This window comes from Dama dama, chromosome 18 (assembly GCF_033118175.1).
Source record: "Dama dama isolate Ldn47 chromosome 18, ASM3311817v1, whole genome shotgun sequence".
In the NCBI taxonomy this organism is placed as follows: Eukaryota; Metazoa; Chordata; class Mammalia; order Artiodactyla; family Cervidae; genus Dama; species Dama dama.
Window position 1 is genome coordinate 99,261,778 of NC_083698.1, and position 19,857 is coordinate 99,281,634.

Consider the following 19,857-nt stretch of genomic DNA (forward strand, 5'->3'; position numbering starts at 1 on the left):
CTGTTTTTAATCTGCTGGCCTTTTCACTTGGGCTTCTTTTATTACTTTGAGGTTACAGAAGTAAGCATCTGTCCAAGTTTAGCTAATGATTCAGTTCTATTTGCTTACACTTTCCATTAAATTTTTTTCCCCTGTATTTAATTACTGACCCATGTAATATTTATTTGGTGTATGGTATGAGGTGTTAAGTTGTTCTCCCCCCACCCAATTGCTGACTAATTGTCCCAGTACCATTTATTAACAAATTTGTGAAGCACCCTTTATTATATGTTCACTATCATACAAACTATTTCCAGATTATCTCTTTTTTCCCTTCATGATTGATTCTTGTATGAATACCAGTATCTTTAAAAACAATTTAAACTATATATTTAATCATCTGATATAGGTCTTCACATTATTCTTCCTTTTCAGAATTTCTTTTGTGTTCTCTATTTTTCATTCCAAATGAAATTTTAAATCCTTTTATCAAACACCAGAAATGTATATTGAAATTTTGATAGAAATCATAAATTATATAAATTAAATGTAAACTATTAACATCTTAATAACACATAGTCTTCCTATTCAAGTATATGGGATTCTGCTCCATTTATTCAATTTTTCTTTTACAACAGTCAGTAGTTTCATGAACTTTCTCACACTAAGACTTTCTCCTTACCTGGAATGGACACCTTGTTCTACAGCTGTCAAGTTCTAAAGATTTGCTCCTTCTGGGTTAGGAGAAGGCTTCAGAGTGGCTAAGAAATCTCATTCGAGGTAGAGCCACACTAGTTCGCCAGCTGGTGGGCTTTGGCTGAGTGACTTTAATAGTTCTCAAAGTGTGGTACCATGCTAGCAGCATCAGCAACACTCAGGAAGTGTTACAAATGCAAATTCTTGGGCCCCTGGGAGCCCTACTGAATAAGACAGTCTGGGGTGGGGCCCAGCCGTGTTTGACAAGCTCTCTCAATGATAACTGCTGAATACTAAAGTTTAAGAAATAATACTTTTTTTTAATTAAAAAAAATTTTTTTTTATTTGGCTGCACCAGGTCTTAGTTGCAGTACACAAGATCTTCCATCTTCACTGGGGCATGCAGGATCTTTAGTTGGGGCACGTAGTCTTAGTTGTGGCATGTGGGAATCTAGTTCCCTGACCAGGGATCAAACCCAGGCCCCATGCATTGGGTGCTCAGAGTATTAGCCACTGGGCCACCAGGGAAGTCCCTGAGGAATACTGCTTTAAAGCATGACTCTTAATCTTGGCTGCACAGTACAGCCATCTAAGGAGCTTCTCAAAAATACTGTGGTGGTCATTGCTCCCACCCCACCCCCATGCTGATTGAATTGGCCTGGAGTGGAACCAGCTGCAGGGTTCTTCTAACCTCCTGCTGGTGACTCCAGCTGGAAGCTGAGGACCACAGCTCTAAACTGCCGTTCACATATAAAATGGGAAAAGTGGTACTTCATAGTGTGGCTGTAAGAATTAAGTGATATGGCTTAAGGAGCTAAGCATAGTACTTGCTGTGCTGTGCTCAGTCGTGTCCGACCCTGCGACCCCATGGGCTGTAGCTCACCAGACTTCTCTGCCCATGTGACTTTCCAGGCAAGAATGCTGGAGTGAGTTGCCAAGTCCTTCTCCAGGGGATCTGCCCAGGAATTGAACCCGTATCTCCTGCTTTGGCGGGTGGATTCTTTACCACACCGGACAAATGGTAGTTATTGTTATGGTAATCCTCAGACTTAGCAGATCTGTGCTACGCTGTCATGTCACAAAAGGTACAGGCTTTGGAGTCAGGTGGCTTGGACTTAACCTTCAGTCTAAGACATTTGGAGCTGTGTGATTTTTAGCAAAAGACCTAAGCCTTAGTTTCTGCATCTGTAAAAGGGGGGATACTTATGATATGGGAATTAAATAAAATCAGGCTTACAAAGCACAATCCCTGGCATCTGATAAATGCTCTAAAAACATTGACATTACTTGCAATCATGGTTGTCACTGCTTGTAAAGTTCCTGATAGTTCAAACCACATTGATCTCTCAAAACGTTTCAAGTTCAGCATACATTTTTACTGGTTTTCCAGTTATCTCCACATCCAGGGCTTTAGTATTTGTTTCCTTGTTTCATCTAAGTCTTCTTGAATGTATTGCTGTTTGTTTTGGTGATTTTCTCTCATATATATATAAAATTTTAAATATATAAAAAATATTAATATATGTATATATATTTAGTGTATATATATATATATACATATAATTTTTTTAAAAGAAATGCTTCCTTTTGAACTTATAAATGAGTACTTAAGAAGGACCATGAAGTCAGGATTGGCAGGTTGAAAGACATTTCCCTTTGCCTTTTGCTCTTTAAGTTTGTTCCTGTCTCTCATTCTCTAAACTTTGAGACTTAAAAGCTTTGGGAGAAGTGTGTGAGGAAAGAGGAAAAAGATGAAAAGGGTGGGATTTTATTTTTTTTAAACTTTTTATTTTATATTGGAGTATAGCCAATTAAAAATGTTGTGATAGTTTCAAGGGGACAGAAAAGGGACTCAGCCATACAGATACATGTATCCACTTGAGGGTGGAATTTTAAATTCTGACTTTTTTTGTGGGAGGAGCTTCATAAATAAAAGCATTATGATGTTTGTGTGTGCTTAAAAAAAAAAGTTACTGGAACCCATGACTACAGAAACATTAAGATGCATCTCACACCTTCTTCCTGAACCTACCATGCTGCTTATAAATGTAGAGAACTCATATTTTTAGCAGGTATTTATCGACATTGCCTTGGAAAAATCTGCTAGTAAGTCAGAAGCAATTCTCATTAGTCATACAAATAGCTGTCTGTAAAAATATTTGATTAACCTTTTATAGTATACCTAGTCCTTTTCACAAATGTTTTCATTAATCCCATGAAGTACTATCATGATTTAACAGAGGTAGAAAGTCTCAGAGGTGGTAAGGGACTTAATGTCTCCTAGCTGGAGACACAAACCCATGAGTTTTGAATCATGGGTTTCAGAAACCCAGTCTCTTTTTACTAAGCCATTCAAGGGTGAAATCCTCCATGCACATGAAACACTAGAGGGAAAACAAATAGTTTTGGTTCTGACCAGAGAAATTAAACCATCTGGCTAGCCAAAACCCAAAAAGGTATTTTTTTTCTAGTTGCAGTTAGCTCTTAACTGCTGTCACTGGTGTCCTGAAATGTGTGGATTCCATGGAGTTGAGAATTGACTCTTCCCTCTTATCTTTTACTTTCTGTCTGGTCCACCGTTCAGTACAGATTGTCTTGAGCTGCAAAGCATTTGCTTATTGGTTGGTTTTAGGGTGCAGCTCATGTACAAATGCATTTTAGCTTTAGTTCTCATTTTCAGCAAGGAGCAGTGCCACGCTAACCTGCTGAGTTGTCTACAGCTTTCCTGTCAAGTAGTGCGAAGGCTCTTTGGAGGCTCAGGGACCATCAGCGCAGCAACACACCGATCCTTGGCTTGTTTTCTGACTCAGGGGAGCTGTTGACATCTAATGCAGTCACTGTCTTTAAGTATCAAGCTAATGCTCCTAAGATCCTCTTACAGTCTTTCCCGCAAAAGGTGGTGATGGTGTGATGCAGAACATCCATTTAGCTACACTGGGTTCAGGCTGCAAGCCTGTTTCTCAGCCCAGCATCCTGGAGCCCATCTACCCAGCGGGCTCCTCTGCACTGGCCAAGAGTAACAATGTATCTTCACCTTGAGTCCCCAGGATCTGGTCAATACTTTACAACACACACACGTTCATTCACAGGATCCTAGGGACTAAGGCTATTCGTCTGTGTCCTCTACAATTAGCATGTGCCAGGTGCTCAGGAAAGTTCTAACCGAATGGATTCTCAGATTTCTGCTGAAATTCATGTCTATCAGATGGAATTATCCATTTTTAGGTATTTCTTATTTTTATCAACTGTAATATAGGCCCTAGCCATACCATCTGGATAAGTATCTTTAAAAATACCATGTATCTAAACATATGGAGCAAGATTCCTACTAGTTCAGGAATTACTCACAGGGCAGTTACTGCCAACACTGCCAGTGTTGCAGGGAAAGAAAATTACAGCTAGAGCAGCGGCTGCTGGTGCTTTGCCAGTGGGGAGCAGGGGTTAAAGGCGCTTTATTTTCCACAATAATCTGCATATAGTTAGTGCTTCTGTACTGTACACTTAAAAACAGTCAGGATTTAACTTTTATGATTTTGCCACAGTAAAAATAAAGTATTTAAAAAATTTCCTAGACAGTGCTAGAGATCTTTAGAATACTTGGGGGAAAAAAAAAATCAGAAGCCCTTGCATCTCACTGGAAACTCACTGCTAGTATACAATAAAAAGTTAATCTGGTTAACTATATACAAGTTAATCTGGTTAAGTCCAAGCTTTTTCAAAGAACTTGCAAAACCCTTCACAGTCTGGCTTTTGTTTCATTAACTAAAGTCATACTAGTTCCTGTTTTTTCAGTTCCTCAAACTGGACCATTTCCTTTTACCTACTGGCTTTGCCAGTGGATGTTCTCTATGCCTCTAATGCTTTTCCGCCATTTTTATTCTGCCCCACCCTAATTTACTCTTCAGAGCTCTTTAGGGAGGCCTTCTTTAAACTACTTAACGAAGTTTTGGCCTCTTGCTATCCCTCTGGATCAACCCATCGATCCATCCACATTCTCACAGAAGTCTGTCTGGATTTTTCCTTTGTAGCATATAATACAGTTGTATATGTGTAACTATGTAATATCAGTCTCTCCCACAGGACTGAAAGTTCCATGAGGTAGGGACTGTTTCCTGCAAACAACTGTATTACCAGGGCCCTGGCAGCTTGTATAAAGCAGGTATTCAGTACTCTCCTACCAGGCACAGCCTTTTATCCCACAAACTTATAGATATTCTCAAAGGAGCAGGCAGAGAGGAACATAAAAGTTTGTGAGCTTGGTGGTGGAGACAGTGGTTGAACAGCCGCAGAGATGATAGGAATGGTTTAGGTGGGGAGGCAAGAAAGGAGTAATGAGGACGTTCATTTAATGAGTTTCCCCTCCACTCCTCCAACACCCCATCCCCTCCCAAACCAGTCATTCAACAATAAATAATCATGCGTTCCATTTCTTTGGGGAATAAGGTAAACCTCAGATTACAGAACCAAGGCAGATAATTTTGCAGAATTAGAATGAAACCAGTCACAATTCAACTGGGTTAGATTTCAACACGGACGTGATGGTATTCCTCCAAACAGTCTTCAACCTGGGAAGCTGACACTCCTCCAGGATGTGGATAGACCGTAAATATACTTCCTCCTGCTTTCAGCCGCTGAGAGAGAAGTCCTCCCCTGACGGACCAGCACTATTTCTTTTTCGCTGCTCTTTTCCCTTCTCCTTTCCTTGGCTTCTCCTTTCCACGAAGCTTCTTTAGACGCAGCTGCTCATCCTTGAAGTCCTGATGTTCGTCTCTGAAAGGAGAAAGGAAAAAATAATTAGCCAGTATTTTTACCCAGACTGGAAAAGTACACCTGTCTAGAATGTTCCCTTAGGTGGTTCTGGTCATAAAACTCTGACTTCTATAGCTTAGTGAACAGAAAGGACAGGGAGCCCCTGATGTACAGACAGGCTGTGTTCCCAGAGTTCCCTTCTAAATCAGTTTCCCCTCACAGAAGCAAGGTCACAAACAGCAGTTAATTGCCAAGCCCGTCCATGTAAACCGATATAAGTAGGATTCAACACCAATAACTGCCCCATTGACGGGGGCAGAAAGTGGGTATAAGCTTCAGGAGCTACATGAGACCCTGGGAGGCCCAGGGATCAGCACCTAAGTGGGTAGGTGTGGAGGAAGCTGCCTGGATGACAGTGGATGAGTCACAAAATGCTGCTGGGGAGTCTCCGGCAGAAGGAAGCTGGGTCAGCAGACAGCAACTCTACAGACAGGGCCTCGAGGGATCAAGGCGGCCAGGGCTGTTTGTACATACGAATGGGGTGGAAGCTGAAGACTGCCTGTACTGTATAAAAATGTCTGCATTTCACAATCAAACATGGTCATTCCTTAGTATCCTTGGAGGACTGGCTCTAGGAGCCCCCCACCAAGAGATACCAAAATCTACTGGTGCTCAAGTCTCTTATATAGCATAGCATTAGCATATAATCTACACACATCCTCCTGTATATTTTAAATCATCTAGTTATAACACTTAATAAATGTAAATATTATATATAAAGAGTTGCCAGTGCACAGCAAATTCAAGGTTTGTTTTTTGGAACTTTCTGGAATTTTTTTTTTTTTTCGAATATTTTCAGTCTGTGGTTGGTTGAATCTACAGGTAGCTAACCTGTGGATAGGAGGGCCTAAAACAGTATAGTGTTTCAATATATAAGCTCTGGAACCCATGTGACCCTGGGTTCAAGTCACAGCTCCACCCTCTAGTAGCTGTGTGACCTTGGGTGAGGATTCTTCCCTCTCTGCACCTTGGACTCCTCACCTATACAAGTGTGGATAGTGATAAACTAATTAAATGTAAGAGAGTGGTTTCCTGGGCCCAATTTTAACTCCTGATGCTGTTTTTTTAGGGTTTCCCTGGTAGCTCAGCTGGTAACGAATCCAATGCAGGAGACCCTGGTTCGATTTCTGGGTCGGGAAGATCCCCTGGAGAAGGGCATGGCAACCCACTCCAGTATTCTTGCCTGGAGAATCCCCATGGACAGAGGAGCCTGGTGGGCCACAGTGCACAGGTCGCAGAGTCGGACACGACTGAGCGACTGAGCACACACAGCACAGCTGCTTTTTACTTTTTTTATTCTTTAATTTTTGGCTGTGCCGTGTGGCTTGTGGGATCTTAGTTCCCCAGTCAGAGACTGAACCCCGGCCCTTGGCAGTGAAAGCTCAGAGTCTTAACCGCTGGACCACCAAGGAGTTCCCCCAGTTTAGCTACAACAGACCTGTCTGGGATTAGCTCTGTGCTGTGCTTTGCTTAGTCACTCAGCTGTGTTTGACACTTTGCGATCTGATGGACTGTAGCCGGCCAGGCTCCTCTCTCCACGGGGATTCTCCAGGCGAGAGTGCTGGAGTGGGTTGCCATGCCCTCCTCAGGATTAGCTATGATTGCCCCCAAGTAAGTCACTCTCAAAAAAGCAGCCAGAATGATTCTACTGAGACATAAGTCAGATCATGTCACTCCTCTGTCCACAGCCTGGCAAATCGTTCTCTGCTTTCTCAGCCCCCTTCACAACCTGCCTCCTGTCCCAAAGCTTTCCCTTCAGCCTGTGAGGCTCCTGGAACAGATGAGGCGTATTCCGCAAGGCCTCTGCTCTGCTTTGGTCTCTGCCTTGAAAGCTCTTCCTTGGGTCCCCCCGGCTCACTCTCCACCCTCAAGTCTCTGCGGAAACCTCGTCTTCTCAGTGAGGCTACCCTGACCATTCTGTTTAATACTGTGATCCATCCTCGCCCTGCCCACTGAGGGACCAGTCAGCACTCTTGAGCCCGCTCAGCTGGCTCTACTATTTTTTCCCCCTGCATCACATTCAACTTTGTAACATACCACGTAATTTACTTACGATGTTTTTTCCTCTCTTCTTCCCTCCCGTCAATCATTTCTGACAACCCCCCAGCCAGAAAGAAAACTCCAGAGGCAGAAAGGCAGGGGTCTTTGTGGATGAACTGCCCGAGCACCTGCTTGATGGAATGAGTCACGGTTTTTGAGACCCTGATTGCCTCCCCATTTTGTAGGTCTTTGTAAGATTTTCTTTACTGAAGTTTGTCTGCTTTCATCCTGCCTGACTCCCCAGGAGGCCTTGCGTTAGAGGCACCATTTACCGTAACTAGTGACTACATACGTGAAAATAATTGTGCTTCTCCATGGATAACTAAAGCCAAGTGTTTTTCCTCTGTCCCCAAAGATAGCTGAGGCTTTATTTTTCAAACAAATGGGGAGCAGCAGCAAAAAAGTAAATTAAAATAACTGAAGGTAATTTTGGTATGGGTTATGATTTTCTACTCAGGACACGTATCTTTCAATATTTTATTTGGTGTAAGAATAAAATTAGTTTTTATTTTTTGAGCCAAGACTTTAGGGAGATAATCCCAAAAGCAATTCCAGAAATTCAAAATACATCATGGATTATCATCTCTAGTGATATATTAACTAAGCAAATCTATTTTGTTCATAGAACATTTCCCTCGTGCCCATCTTAAATGCCTGCATATGGAAGGTACTTAAAAAAATCTGTTGGGTAAATGAATGTACCAATCTCTAGTTATTTGGAATGAACTGTTAATCTTATTATATTAGAGCAAACAGTCCCAAATTAATTTTTGTAACATCGCCTTAAGACAATTAAAACATGTTAAAAAAAAAAAAGAAGTAGGCATTTAACTTCATACAATTATGTACTGCTTAAATTCTTGTATAATGAGCATGTATTCGTTTGGTAATTAAGACATTTTTTATCTTTATTTTTTTTAAGACATTTTTTAAAAGAAAAATGATCACAGGGGTATTTGATCTTTTTTCTTTCTAGAGCAGCATATTATCTTAAGCGCCCACTTCCTACACATGCACAAACATACAAATGCATGGTGGAAAGAGCCTGCTACTCTTACTATTACATATTATTATCCTATTATAATATTAATTACCTATTATCCATAGGGGTAAACTTCAGCTTTAGTATACCAAAAGGGTGCCAATTAAAAATGCCCAAAGAGGGTGAAAGGAAATAAGAAATCCAACAAAACTGCCATCAGGAAAGAAAGGAGGCTCCCCCTCACCAGTTAGGAAGTAGGTCGGCTGTGCCCTTTTCATCTGACCAACGGGATCTGCTCAGTGTGTGGACCTGTTTCCTCTGCATCCATTGAGTGCTCTTAGATTAACGACTAATTCAAGGTCCCTCTATAGCTCAGTATCTAGTCAATGGGAGTCACATCTTAGACATAATTAACGTATGTCTTCTAGTGAGTGCATGTTTCCTTTTTTTTTCCTTTTTCTTAGTATACTCATTATGGATATTTTGAAAGCTTTCCCCTGCCACAACTGTACCTTTTGAACTACCTGGGCACTATTGTAAGAACCAAAAAACTATAAAAGTAGAAAGGCTAATTTTTTCCCTTTCTGATCTATTAAACAAACCTCCTATAGATTACTCTTGGTGGTTTTTTTTTTTTTTTTTTGTCATTACCTGTAGAGACCAAGAAAACGTAGTATCCCCATGAGTGCAAAGTAAGTGTTGTGATTTGGATACCAGTCATAAGTCTCCCTTCTCTTGGCCAAAGGCTGCTCACTGAACAGCTTCACCACTTTCATGGATTTGGAATCAGTAGGCCTGGCAACCTCACCAAACAGCCGGGCACTCAGACGACTCATGCGCAAGGCATATTCTGAAAGTGAAGACATTTCTTGAGCAGCAAGGAACAAGAGGCCCTATAGAAAAATGAGAACACAAACAGTTCATGTTAAGAAATTCCCAGATTATCTAAGGAATACTTTACAAAGTGAAAACACAGCGAGCCACCCATGACTTAGTTCATGTTGGCAGGACATGCCTTGGGGTTGAGAAATATCCACAGTTCGAGTGGTCATTTCCTTTGCATGCTTTCCGCTCGCATCTTTTACGTTTGGTGTTCGCAGAAGATTATTCCTGTGCTGTAATGCCCTTTTTACAATGAACGGTTTTGTGATTTAATAGGTTATTTACTGATAGTCAGCTTACCTATTTGTAGGCTAGATGAGGACAGGGAAACAAGTTATCCAGCCACAGCATCTGTTATTATACCTTCAGAAAACATCGACCTCAGCACTCTGCAGAATAAACATGCTGACTGCTTGCCATCTAAAGGTTTAATCATGGTGGAGAAATAATTATGCTGTTGTCTTTATTATCAGCCCTTTGATCACTGTTCTGCTCAAGGGCTCCAGATGGCTCTGAGAATGGCTAATGAATTATGAGGTCATTTAGCCTCTAGGTTGCTGGATTGGATTCTGCCTAGAGACTGAGACCCAGTTGGGAAAAACAGAGATAGTAGTCTTATAGGAACTAACTCGACGGCTCAAAAGATTCATTTTATTCCTGAATAAAAGGCATTTATGAGTTGTGATGTGACGTGTCTTATCTTCCATCTTATATATTCTGTTTCAATGAAAACTTGCTAAATTCCTACTAGCTGAAAACAGTAACTTTTTCTTTGGAGGCATAAAATGGTGAAATAGTGTAAGAATGATACCTGCAATATGCAGAGATTACAGGTAATATATATTGAAGATTATATAAGTGATACACTAAAAATCAAGACTGTTCACCAGTATTATACCAATATTTTGTAACTATAAATGGAATATTACCTTTAAAAATTGTGCATCACTATAGGGTATATCTGTAACATATAATATTGTACATCAGCTATAATTCAATTAGAAAAGCAGTAGAGAGTTTCTTATATTAGAAAAAAGAATGATGCTAGTGGACTAACTCTCATTCCATTTTAGTTCAAACATAAGGGTAACTGTCAGCAGAGTATACTAATTTACATAAACTTTTGTAGGGACATGAGAGTTTTGTTAACTAAGACAGTATCCTACAGTTCATCGAGGATGAAAAGGAGCTGACCTCTGAATAGAAAAAAAGGCATCAACCTATCTTCAAAAACCAATCGAAGAAATATATTAAAAAAAAAACTCCTAAACAGGAATGCTGCCAAGTAAATTTCAAAATTGCTCTGGCAATTTAAATACCCAGTATTTAAAGAACTTTTCATGTCCATTCCAAGATCCACTGAAAGAGTCTAAAGGATGACCTGAAACCAACTTCAGGTCAATCTCTAACCAGTTACCTTCCGAAAACCAACCAAGCAATCTTGGGCCAACAGTGCCACCTGAAGGCCAGCAATGGGAGAACGGTCAGGTCCAAGGTCTCCCCCCTCCATCTCCCCTCCAAACCGGGATCTGTGCAAGCCTTACTCCTTTCAGCACTCTCTGTTCCAGGATTCCCTTCTTTCCCAACTCTTGCTCCACTGTGGATGGGGATGGATTGGGGTTGTTAGGGCTAGGTTTATAATTTCATCAATGAGAAAGTCACTAACAGTGTAACATATAAAGAGAATATAATAATGTATCAGGTTTTGCACATTACCAGAAGTTACCTTCAAAAGCTACAAAAAGTTTCTTTGCATGCATTATCTTTTCTCTTCCCTCCACCCTTCAGTTCAGTTCAGTCGCTCAGTCGTGTCCTACTCTTTGCGACCCCATGAACCACAGCACGCCAGGCCTCCCTGTCCATCACCAACTCCTGGAGTTCACCCAAAATTGGGTGAACAGTTACCTATTGTCTCTAAGTATGAGTTTCCCTTTCAGAAAACAAAGCTTGCAGGACTGTGTGAGAAATAAGACAGTGGCACTGAATAAATGGCAAACTAAAAAAAGCAAAAACCTAAACGTGCTTGGTATTCATACGTTCTATATACAGACACATTTGTTTGTTCCTTGTCCTCATTTAATCATGCACAAAAGGAGATGCACACCCCATGCAGCTGAACCTGTGCCTCCCTGGAATGGTATCCTCACTTACAAACACTGACACCCAGGGAAACACAGGGGAGGGGACCACATCTTGGGAATAAGGAAGAAGGGACTCACCAGGACTGTGGTCACTGAAAGCATCACAGGATGCTCACTCATCTCCGTGCCAACCTTGGAAGGCAGCAAAGTACTGGGACACATGGCTCATGGATAATAAGGTCTCATTAGAATCCAATGGAGGGCTTCCCTAGTAGTCCAGTGGTTAAGAATCTGCATGCCAATGCAGGGTTTGATCCCTGGTCTGGGAAGATTCCATGTGCCATGGGGCAACTAAGCCCATGTGCTGCAATTGGTGATCCCGCGCACTAGAGCCTGTGCTCTGCATCAGAAGCCGCCACAATGAGAAGCCCGAGCACTGCTACTAGAGGAAAGTCCATGTGCAGTGATGAAGAACCAGTGCAGCAACACGAGTAAATACATAGAAGGATTTGTTAAAACAAAAAGAAGAATCCTATGGAAATGGTCCTGTCACAAACTCCAAGTCCTAGAACTTTTCTGATGGAGAAAGAGAATGTCTTTCCAAACCTGAAACATTTACTAGAAACAAAGAAGCACTTGCTAAATAGAAGCAAATAAAATGGCTGTAACAATTACCAGTTACTGCTTTGTAGCCTCTTACAGAGCACAGACCTGTATGTTCCTGATGAAGGATGGCATAGGTGCTAGGTAATCCTTTCTTTCATATAGACTAAATCAGCTCAAAAGTTCTGTTGTCCATAAATACTGGTCCTGAGACTGGCAAACTGCCGCTCTTTACTAGCTTTGATTTCTTTTTTTTTTTAAGATTGGGAAAGCCTTACCTAGGACTTTTCAGGATCCTCTATGTCCCTTTACAGAAACTGTCAACTTTATCTTAAACACAAACAAGCAAACAAGAACATGATTACTGTGTGAAAGACATTAAGGTAAAAGGCAAGAAAATTAGATTTTTATTCACACGAGGCTACTTAAAATATCAAATTTTCTTTAAATGTGAACCAAATAAAACAGTATCATGAAGAAAAATTACCTGGATTGAAAATGCTAAGTAAAAACGAATTACCGAAATGTGCTGGAGCAAGACATGTTAAGCTCACAGAAGAAAATGTGAGCTTTTTGCTTTAGCATATAAGGGTAAGTTTCCGTATCTTTCTGATAGGTCTGATGCAGTAAAAAGATCAGGTCTGTACAGTAACTGGCTTTGGATTATGTTTGCCTTTTTTCTTTGAAAAGTGTGGATGATGTGCAAGAGTTCTTCTGATCCGTAGTCAGACGCGTTATCCATTGCGCCACGGGCCCCCTGCTGTGCAAGAGTTCTTAATCTGGGTATTCCTCAGTGTGGTGAATCTCCGGGAGCTGTATTTAGAAGCATATGATGAATGTGTATGTGTGTAAATTCTGCTGCAGAGGCAGGCTTCTTAAAAACCACTGGTTAGTGGACAGCGCCAGCTTTGGAGTACAAAGGCTGGCTGGAATTTTGCCTTTGCACTTTAATGGTCTTATCGTGTTTGTAGTAGTATGTGTTCTTTGCTTTCCTTTTCTCATCTACTACAGGACAGTTATACTATCTCACTGCCTTGCCAGGGTGACAGGCAAAAGTCATGGCACAATGACTGCCCTAATAGTCATCAGGCAAGGAAGTCGCACTGTGCACACGTGTTTCACGCACACACAAAACCAATCTAGACACAACGCTTTATTATTTTTAAAGCTTGGTTGCTGATTATTTTACTGGGTCTCAGAGACATGAACGGCTCGAAATGTAGGCCAAGCTTTACTCATTTCAACAAGAACATCCCCAACCCCTCCAACTGCCTGGATCACACCTCCCTCCTGTGATGGAAGCACCAGTGTCAAGCTGGGCTTTTCGCTAATATATTTAAGCTGATACAACTTATCTGCATTACCCTCGACTTCCACACACCTAAGGCCGACTGATGAGCATAGAAACCGAGACTTGAATGCTGCCTGATCAGAATAATTGGGGCGGAGAGGAAACTACGCTAGGGCCCTTCGTTTGGTAAATTCACCAAGTCAAGCAGGAGAAGGCCAAGTTGTTTAGATGATACCTGTTAAATCTCCGAGGTGGTTAATGAAATAGACTTGTCCTATTCTTGGCGACTCTACAAGGTTGGAGACCCCCGCTCGGTCTCTAAAGCCATCGCCCACAACTCACTACGGAGCCCCGCTAAAAGTCACACGCGGCCTTACCTACTCGTGACCTTCTCTCCTGTGAGCCCTTTTCCCGGAAGGCCAGCCCCCAGCCCGCCCCCAAGCGCCCGCCCCCAAGCGCCCGCCTGAGACTCCAGCGGAGAGCAGTAGAGAAACGGAAGCATGGTGGCTAGAGAGGAGTCTTAGGGAAAGACCCGGAACTCTTAACGTCGTACCTGGCGCCTGCGCAGTGAGAACAGCGCCTCCAGGTGTGCGGAGGACTGACGGGGACGCAGGTTCAGGTGCGAGAGGCCTGGTTTTCATGGACTGTCCTGCAGGGTTCGCTAATTGTATTTTGTTGGAAATGGCTCTAGCGCGGATCTCCCAACCTCTGAAGTAGTGTTTATACGAGTTCGTTGTCGGGGAGAATGAAATGCGTTTTTTCTTTTCCTCCTTCCGCTTTGTTTGTGTGTATTTTCTTTCTCTTTTCATCCAGCTTAGGCCTTGACGTGCTCCAAGCGCACTGCTTGACTTTAGGGGCTGAGGAATCTTCTGACTCACCAGGAGTGCCATTCCCCTTCCTCCGGGAGGCTCTTCTTCATACCCCTTTGCTGGGTTAGGGGCGCTGTTTGGAGCACTCTTCTCTCTCTTTCCACCCAATGCCCTGAATCTTCTTCAGAGTAGACGCGGTGTCTGTCTGACTCCTCAGTGGTTATCTAGGCCCTCTTGGCAGTATTTCACTGCGTGAGAGATCTGCTTTCAAGCAAGCCACATAGGCATTGAATTGAAGCATTTGTTGAATGTTTGATAGTTCAACTGAAAACACTACTTATTTTCTGAGCATTATTCAAGGCCTGTCATAAATACTCTAAAAATGTACCCTGGGAAAATGCAAATCAACAGCGTGCTATATATCTAGACACCCTCTTCCCTTCTACAGAATGTTGTATTATTAACTTAGGTTTTGACTTCTTATCAATATGTGCTTTAGAGTTTGTTTCTATCAAGTTAAGTTTTGACATATTATCAACCCATGATAACAAGTAGCCTTGTTAACTTGGGTCTGGCTTAAGAAGTTGTCACAGGGTGTAATAGTATAGCATGTATAACTCAGTCCAAAAAATATGCTGGGTGGGAATTTCACCTTGTCTTGGCTTGTTGGCTTCCCCTGAATATTGGCTGTTAGAAAGTTTAAAACCAAATTTGCAATGGACTCATGGCAAGAGCTATTATGTGTGTATTTCCATAAACAAATATAAATCTTGCTGGCTCTGTTTTGTGTGTCTTCGATTTTCCCTTTTTTTTGGCCTGTTTATTAGTTGTGTTATCAGAATGTTTTGTGAATCTCCGTCAGCTATCAAAATTTTTTCTTAAAAAGTAACAAGGCTTACAGGTGGCTGTGTACTCTGGGGCACTTTACACTATGACTCCTATTAAGTCAATTTCATAGGGATCATACTATTTTCTAGAGCCTACTGTAACGAAATACCACAAGTTGGTGGCTTCAAACACCAGAACTTTATTCTCTCACAGTTCTGGAGACCAGAAATCCAAAATCAGTACCCTCGAGACAAAACCAAGATGTTGGCAAGGCTGTGCTCCTTCCTGAGGCTCTGGAATAGAATCATTTCTTTGACTCTTCCAGCTTCTGGTGGTTGCTGGCATTCATTGACTTATGGCCACATCATTCCAGTCTTCAAGGCCAGAATCTTCAAATAGCTCTCTGCTTCCTCTTTATATCACCTTCTTCTTGATATGTATCAGACCTCCTACTGCCTTCCTCTTATAGGGATTATGTGTAATTGCATTTAGGGCCCACTTGATAACCCAGGATAATCTCCCCATCTCAAGATTCTTAATTTATTCACATCTGCAAGGGTCCCTTTCCCATATATAGTGGGATTCACACCTTCTAGGGATTAGGACTGGCAACCTCAGGGGGACATTTTCCTGTCTACCACAGAGTTAGAAACAGGAAGTCTATGATACTGATTGGTAGAATCTGTTACTGACCAAAGGGGAAGTTTAAATATTAGGGTGGGCAAACTAATGGAACAGAATAAAATTTAACCTCCTGTGGACATTAACTTCCAGACCTTTGCTTACCCACTTGTACGTCCAAGCTAAAGCTTCCTTAAAGACACTTGTTACAGGTAGAAATTGCCTTATGTATTTCTCTTTTCTGAAACCCAACGTTTTAAAATTGTGGGTTATGAATCACTAGTTGGTTGTGAAATCAATTTAGTGAGTCATGAGCAGCATTAAAAGATGTTGGAGTAGGAACTATCAGAGTTCCTACTACGAACTAGCATCGCATGTAGTAAGGGTAATTATTGTTTCATGAAACAATATGTATGTGTGTATTGGATCATGATATAAATATACTGCTTACTCTAGGCTTGTAGAAGGCATTTGCTGTAGGCAAATTCACTATTCATCATCCTCTATGGCAAGTTTTCCTTGCTGTTGCAGCCGGAATTAAAGTTGACATCAATTGAAGTTCTTATTGTGTGAAATAGTCCATGGGGCAGGTGGATACCTACTCCCTCAAGTATAAGTTAATTTACAGAGCCTTATTTCTGTAAGTGTTCTTCCCCAGTGTTGGGTAGGTTCTTTTATCTTATTTCTACATTTATAATAGTTCTTTTCTCAATTTACAAAAGAAAGACGCATTCCTTACCCAGGGTGTAAAACCCTCCAGTATGACAAGCAAAAGTATTCAAGATGTTTGGGGAGAAGCTTCTTTTTCCCCCTGATCATTATTTGTATTTATTAAAAACTTTTAGTTTTGTATTGAGGTATAGCTTATTAACAATGTTTTGTGGAAGCTTCAGCTGAACAGTGAAGGAACTCAGCCATCCATATACATGTATCCATTCTCCCCCAAACCCCCCTTCCCATCCATGCTGGCATATAACATTGAGTCCACGTGCTATATGATAGGTCCTTGCTGGTTATCTGTTTTGAACATAACAGTGTGTACATGACCTTCCCAAACTCCCTAACTATCCCTTTCCCCTGGCAACCATAAGTTCATTTTCTAAGTCTATGAGTCTCTTTCCATTTTGTAAGTTAAGTTCCTTTGTATAATTTCCTTTTAGGTTCCACACAGAAGGGATATCATACGATATTTCTCCTTCTTTGTCTGACTTCACTCAGTATGACACTCTCTAGATCCATCCTTATTGCTGCAAATGACATTATTTCATTCTTTTTATTTGTAGGATGTGTTGTTATCATCTGGAAAGGAAAGTGACTTTGAACAACTGAAGGAGTGGAGGTTAGTGACACTGATTCTTTACCCAGGGATTGAACCCAGGTCTCCTGCATTGCAGGCGGACTTTTTACCAGCTGAGCCACAGGGGAAGCCCAAGAATACTGGAGTGGGTAGCCTATCCCTTCTCCAGCTGATCTTGCAGACCCAGGTCTCCTGCATTGCAGGCAGATTTTTGTTTACCAACTGAGCTATCAGTGAAGCCCTCTTTTAAATATAAAATGAATTATTTTAAGAGACCTTCATATTTTTTTCATAGAATAATCTGCAAAAAGATCATGCATAATTTTATTTGCTTATTCTTTTAAGCACTTTTGGTACCACCTAAAATCATTTTGTGTACACCCATCAGTGCCTTAATTTTATTTTAGATTTGGCATGTGTTGTTCAATGAAATTTAAAACATATTGTGAAAATCACAGATCACCAAATAGTTCCTGTTCCCTCTCTTTCCAGGCATAAGATTGTAGTTCATTTCATGCCAGTTCTTGGAGTTGGGTAAGGCCATGTGACTACGTATAGCCAGTGGGTTATAAACAGAAGTGAAGTGTTGCCTTTACCCGTATGAAACTCTCTGGAGCTCTCCTTTCCCTCTGGTACAGAGGATCTTTGCTTTGTCAGCCTTGAGAGTTGTGATTATAAGGAACAGATCCTGTTCTGCCAGCCACAGTGTGCACCTAGCTTAGGTTAGAAAGAAGCCTTTGTTGTTTGAATTTGTACAATTTTGTTTTTTGTTACGGCAGCATGACATAGCCCATCCTGTCTGATACACATATTTTATCAAATTCTGTCATGAAGTACATAAATACATCCCTGTTTAATAATTTCTGCCTCTTATTAACAATAAAATTATGTGCTAGCTGCTAGACTGACTTGTTTTTAACAGCATGTACTTTTATTCTTCATTAAATATAAGGGGAAATTTTTATTGTTATTAAAAAAAAACTGCTTAGAGTATTACAGAACTTTTATGTGATTTTTATTTAGTTATTCCTGAAAGTTGAAAACCAAATTTCAATATGCACATGGACATACTTATTAAAGGGATACTGTGATTTAAAAAAAAAATTCTAATTCATAAATAGTATTTATTTTGTTTTACTACTGTGAATTAGCTTATTAAAAAGCAGAGACATTACTTTGTCAACAGAGGTCTGTCTAGTCAAGGCTATGGTTTTTCCAGCAGTCATGTATGGATGGATGTGAGTTGGACTATAAAGAAAGCTGAGTGCCGAAGAATTGATGCTTTTGGACTGTGGTGTTGGAGAAGACTCTTGAGAGTCCCTTGGATAGCAAGGAATCCAACTAGTCCATCCTAAAGGAGATCAGTCCTGGGTATTCTTTGGAAGGACTGATGTTGAAGCTGAAACTCCAATACTTTGGCCACCTGATGTGAAGAGCTGACTCATTTGAAAAGACCCTGATGCTGGGAAAGATTGAGGGCAGGAGGAGAAGGGGACGGCAGAGGATGAGATGGTTGGATGGCATCACCGACTCGGTGGACATGAGTTTGGGAGTTGGTGATGGACAGGGAGGCCTGGCATGCTGCAGTTCATGGGGTCGCAAAGAATCGGACACAACTGAGTGACTGAATTGAACTGTGAATTAAGTGATGACAAAGTGCACATAGATTTATTCCTGGTTTTATAACATTATAAAATGTATAAATTAACTCTATTAGTTCTTATTAATACATCATTTTAGTCTTGATTGGTTTTAATAATTGAACTTACGAGATATATTTTATAATCTATTTCCCAGTTTTTAGAAAATTCACATCAAACACACATACTAACACATTTATTGGAATTGAAAATTGTCACAGTTTTTCTCAAAGTGAATTTCATTTAGATGATTGGTTTGAAAATGAAGATTGACTTTGCTAATTAGATTATGTGGTCAATAGCCCATTTTCTCCAAATTGAATAAATTATATCTGCAGCCCCTCCAGGGTTCAGCAAAAATATATAAAGTACATGATGTAATGAAAGTGTTTTATAAAAAATATTTTGCATTAAATTAATAATGTTTCCATTTTGCTATTCCTTTAAAGGTTATTTCAGGTAAGGCAAGATACTTCTAAATGAGAAGAAAAGAAATATGGATTTGGTAAATCTTGGTATTGCTTTTTTGGTTTATTTCCCAGACATTGTGAAAGTGAATAGCAATGATGCCTGGATAATAAATTCTTTTTCTTTTAACTCAAATTTTAGATTCTGATTTGGAGGGTAACAGCCTCTCCATTGTTTACTAGTTATATTATTTTGAGTTGCAGAAATTTTATGTTTTTCCTTATATTAGCATCTGTAGTTGGAATCTTAGCAGCAGACAGTCACTGCTCCAGGTCAATATATTCTTTTAAAAATCAGATTGAAAACATTTCTTTGTTTTCAGAAAAATTTGAGAAACTAGTGAAATTGTCAGTTGATAGATCATTACAGATAATTTTTATGATAGATTTCTATGTAATCTTTTGCATCTAACTTGGGATGAATTTAAGGAATTGGGTGATATTGTTATGACTTACCTTTTCCCATTCCCATCTACTTGCTCCTGTGAACAAAGTTTCTCAGTGCTTACATCAATACAAGTAAAAATAGAATTGATGCTGTGTAATTCAAGCAATAAGTAATAGTTGTACATGGATACATTAAATCAGTGCAGAAAACTTCTGTCAAGAGATGTGTTAAATTTTTTATTGTTTATAAGCATTCACCTCAGACAGCAAGGAGATCAAACCGGTCACTCCTAAAGGAAATGAACCCTGAATATTCACTGGAAAGACTGATGCTGAAGCTGAAGCTCCAATACTTTGGCCACCTGATGTGAAGAGCCAGCTCATTGGAAAAGACCCTGATGCTGGGAAAGATTGAAGGCAGGAGGAGAAGGGGACGACAGAGGAT

At 40.5% G+C, this 19,857-nt stretch overlaps 1 protein-coding gene across 3 annotated transcripts; it reads right to left on the reverse strand.

The window, feature by feature from the left end:
- Positions 1–4,111: 4,111 nt before the first annotated feature.
- On the reverse strand, positions 4,112–13,815 carry MRPS33 (mitochondrial ribosomal protein S33). Of its 3 annotated transcripts, XM_061165939.1 has the most exons (4): positions 13,741–13,798; positions 12,351–12,402; positions 9,158–9,399; positions 4,112–5,445 (listed from the first exon to the last, which is right to left on the reverse strand). In XM_061165939.1, the coding sequence occupies exons 3-4, from the start codon at positions 9,370–9,372 to the stop codon at positions 5,340–5,342; spliced, it is 321 nt and encodes a 106-aa protein (XP_061021922.1). In that variant the 5' UTR covers positions 9,373–9,399; positions 12,351–12,402; positions 13,741–13,798; the 3' UTR covers positions 4,112–5,339. The 3 variants fall into 3 exon arrangements, with proteins under 3 accessions (XP_061021922.1, XP_061021921.1, XP_061021923.1); XM_061165938.1 differs by lacking the exon at positions 12,351–12,402 and having other exon boundaries at positions 13,741–13,815; XM_061165940.1 differs by lacking the exons at positions 12,351–12,402; positions 13,741–13,798 and adding an exon at positions 13,599–13,734.
- Between the last annotated feature and the right edge of the window lie 6,042 nt (positions 13,816–19,857).

Excerpts from the sequence above, each read along its gene's own strand:
- MRPS33 (XM_061165938.1), bottom strand. The coding sequence starts at position 9,372 with ATGTCTTCACTTTCAGAATATGCCTTGCGCATGAGTCGTCTGAGTGCC. Across the intron at positions 5,446-9,157 it reads CGTTTTCTTGGTCTCTACAG|AGACGAACATCAGGACTTCA; the intron begins GTAATGACAAAA and ends TTCTCCTTTCAG.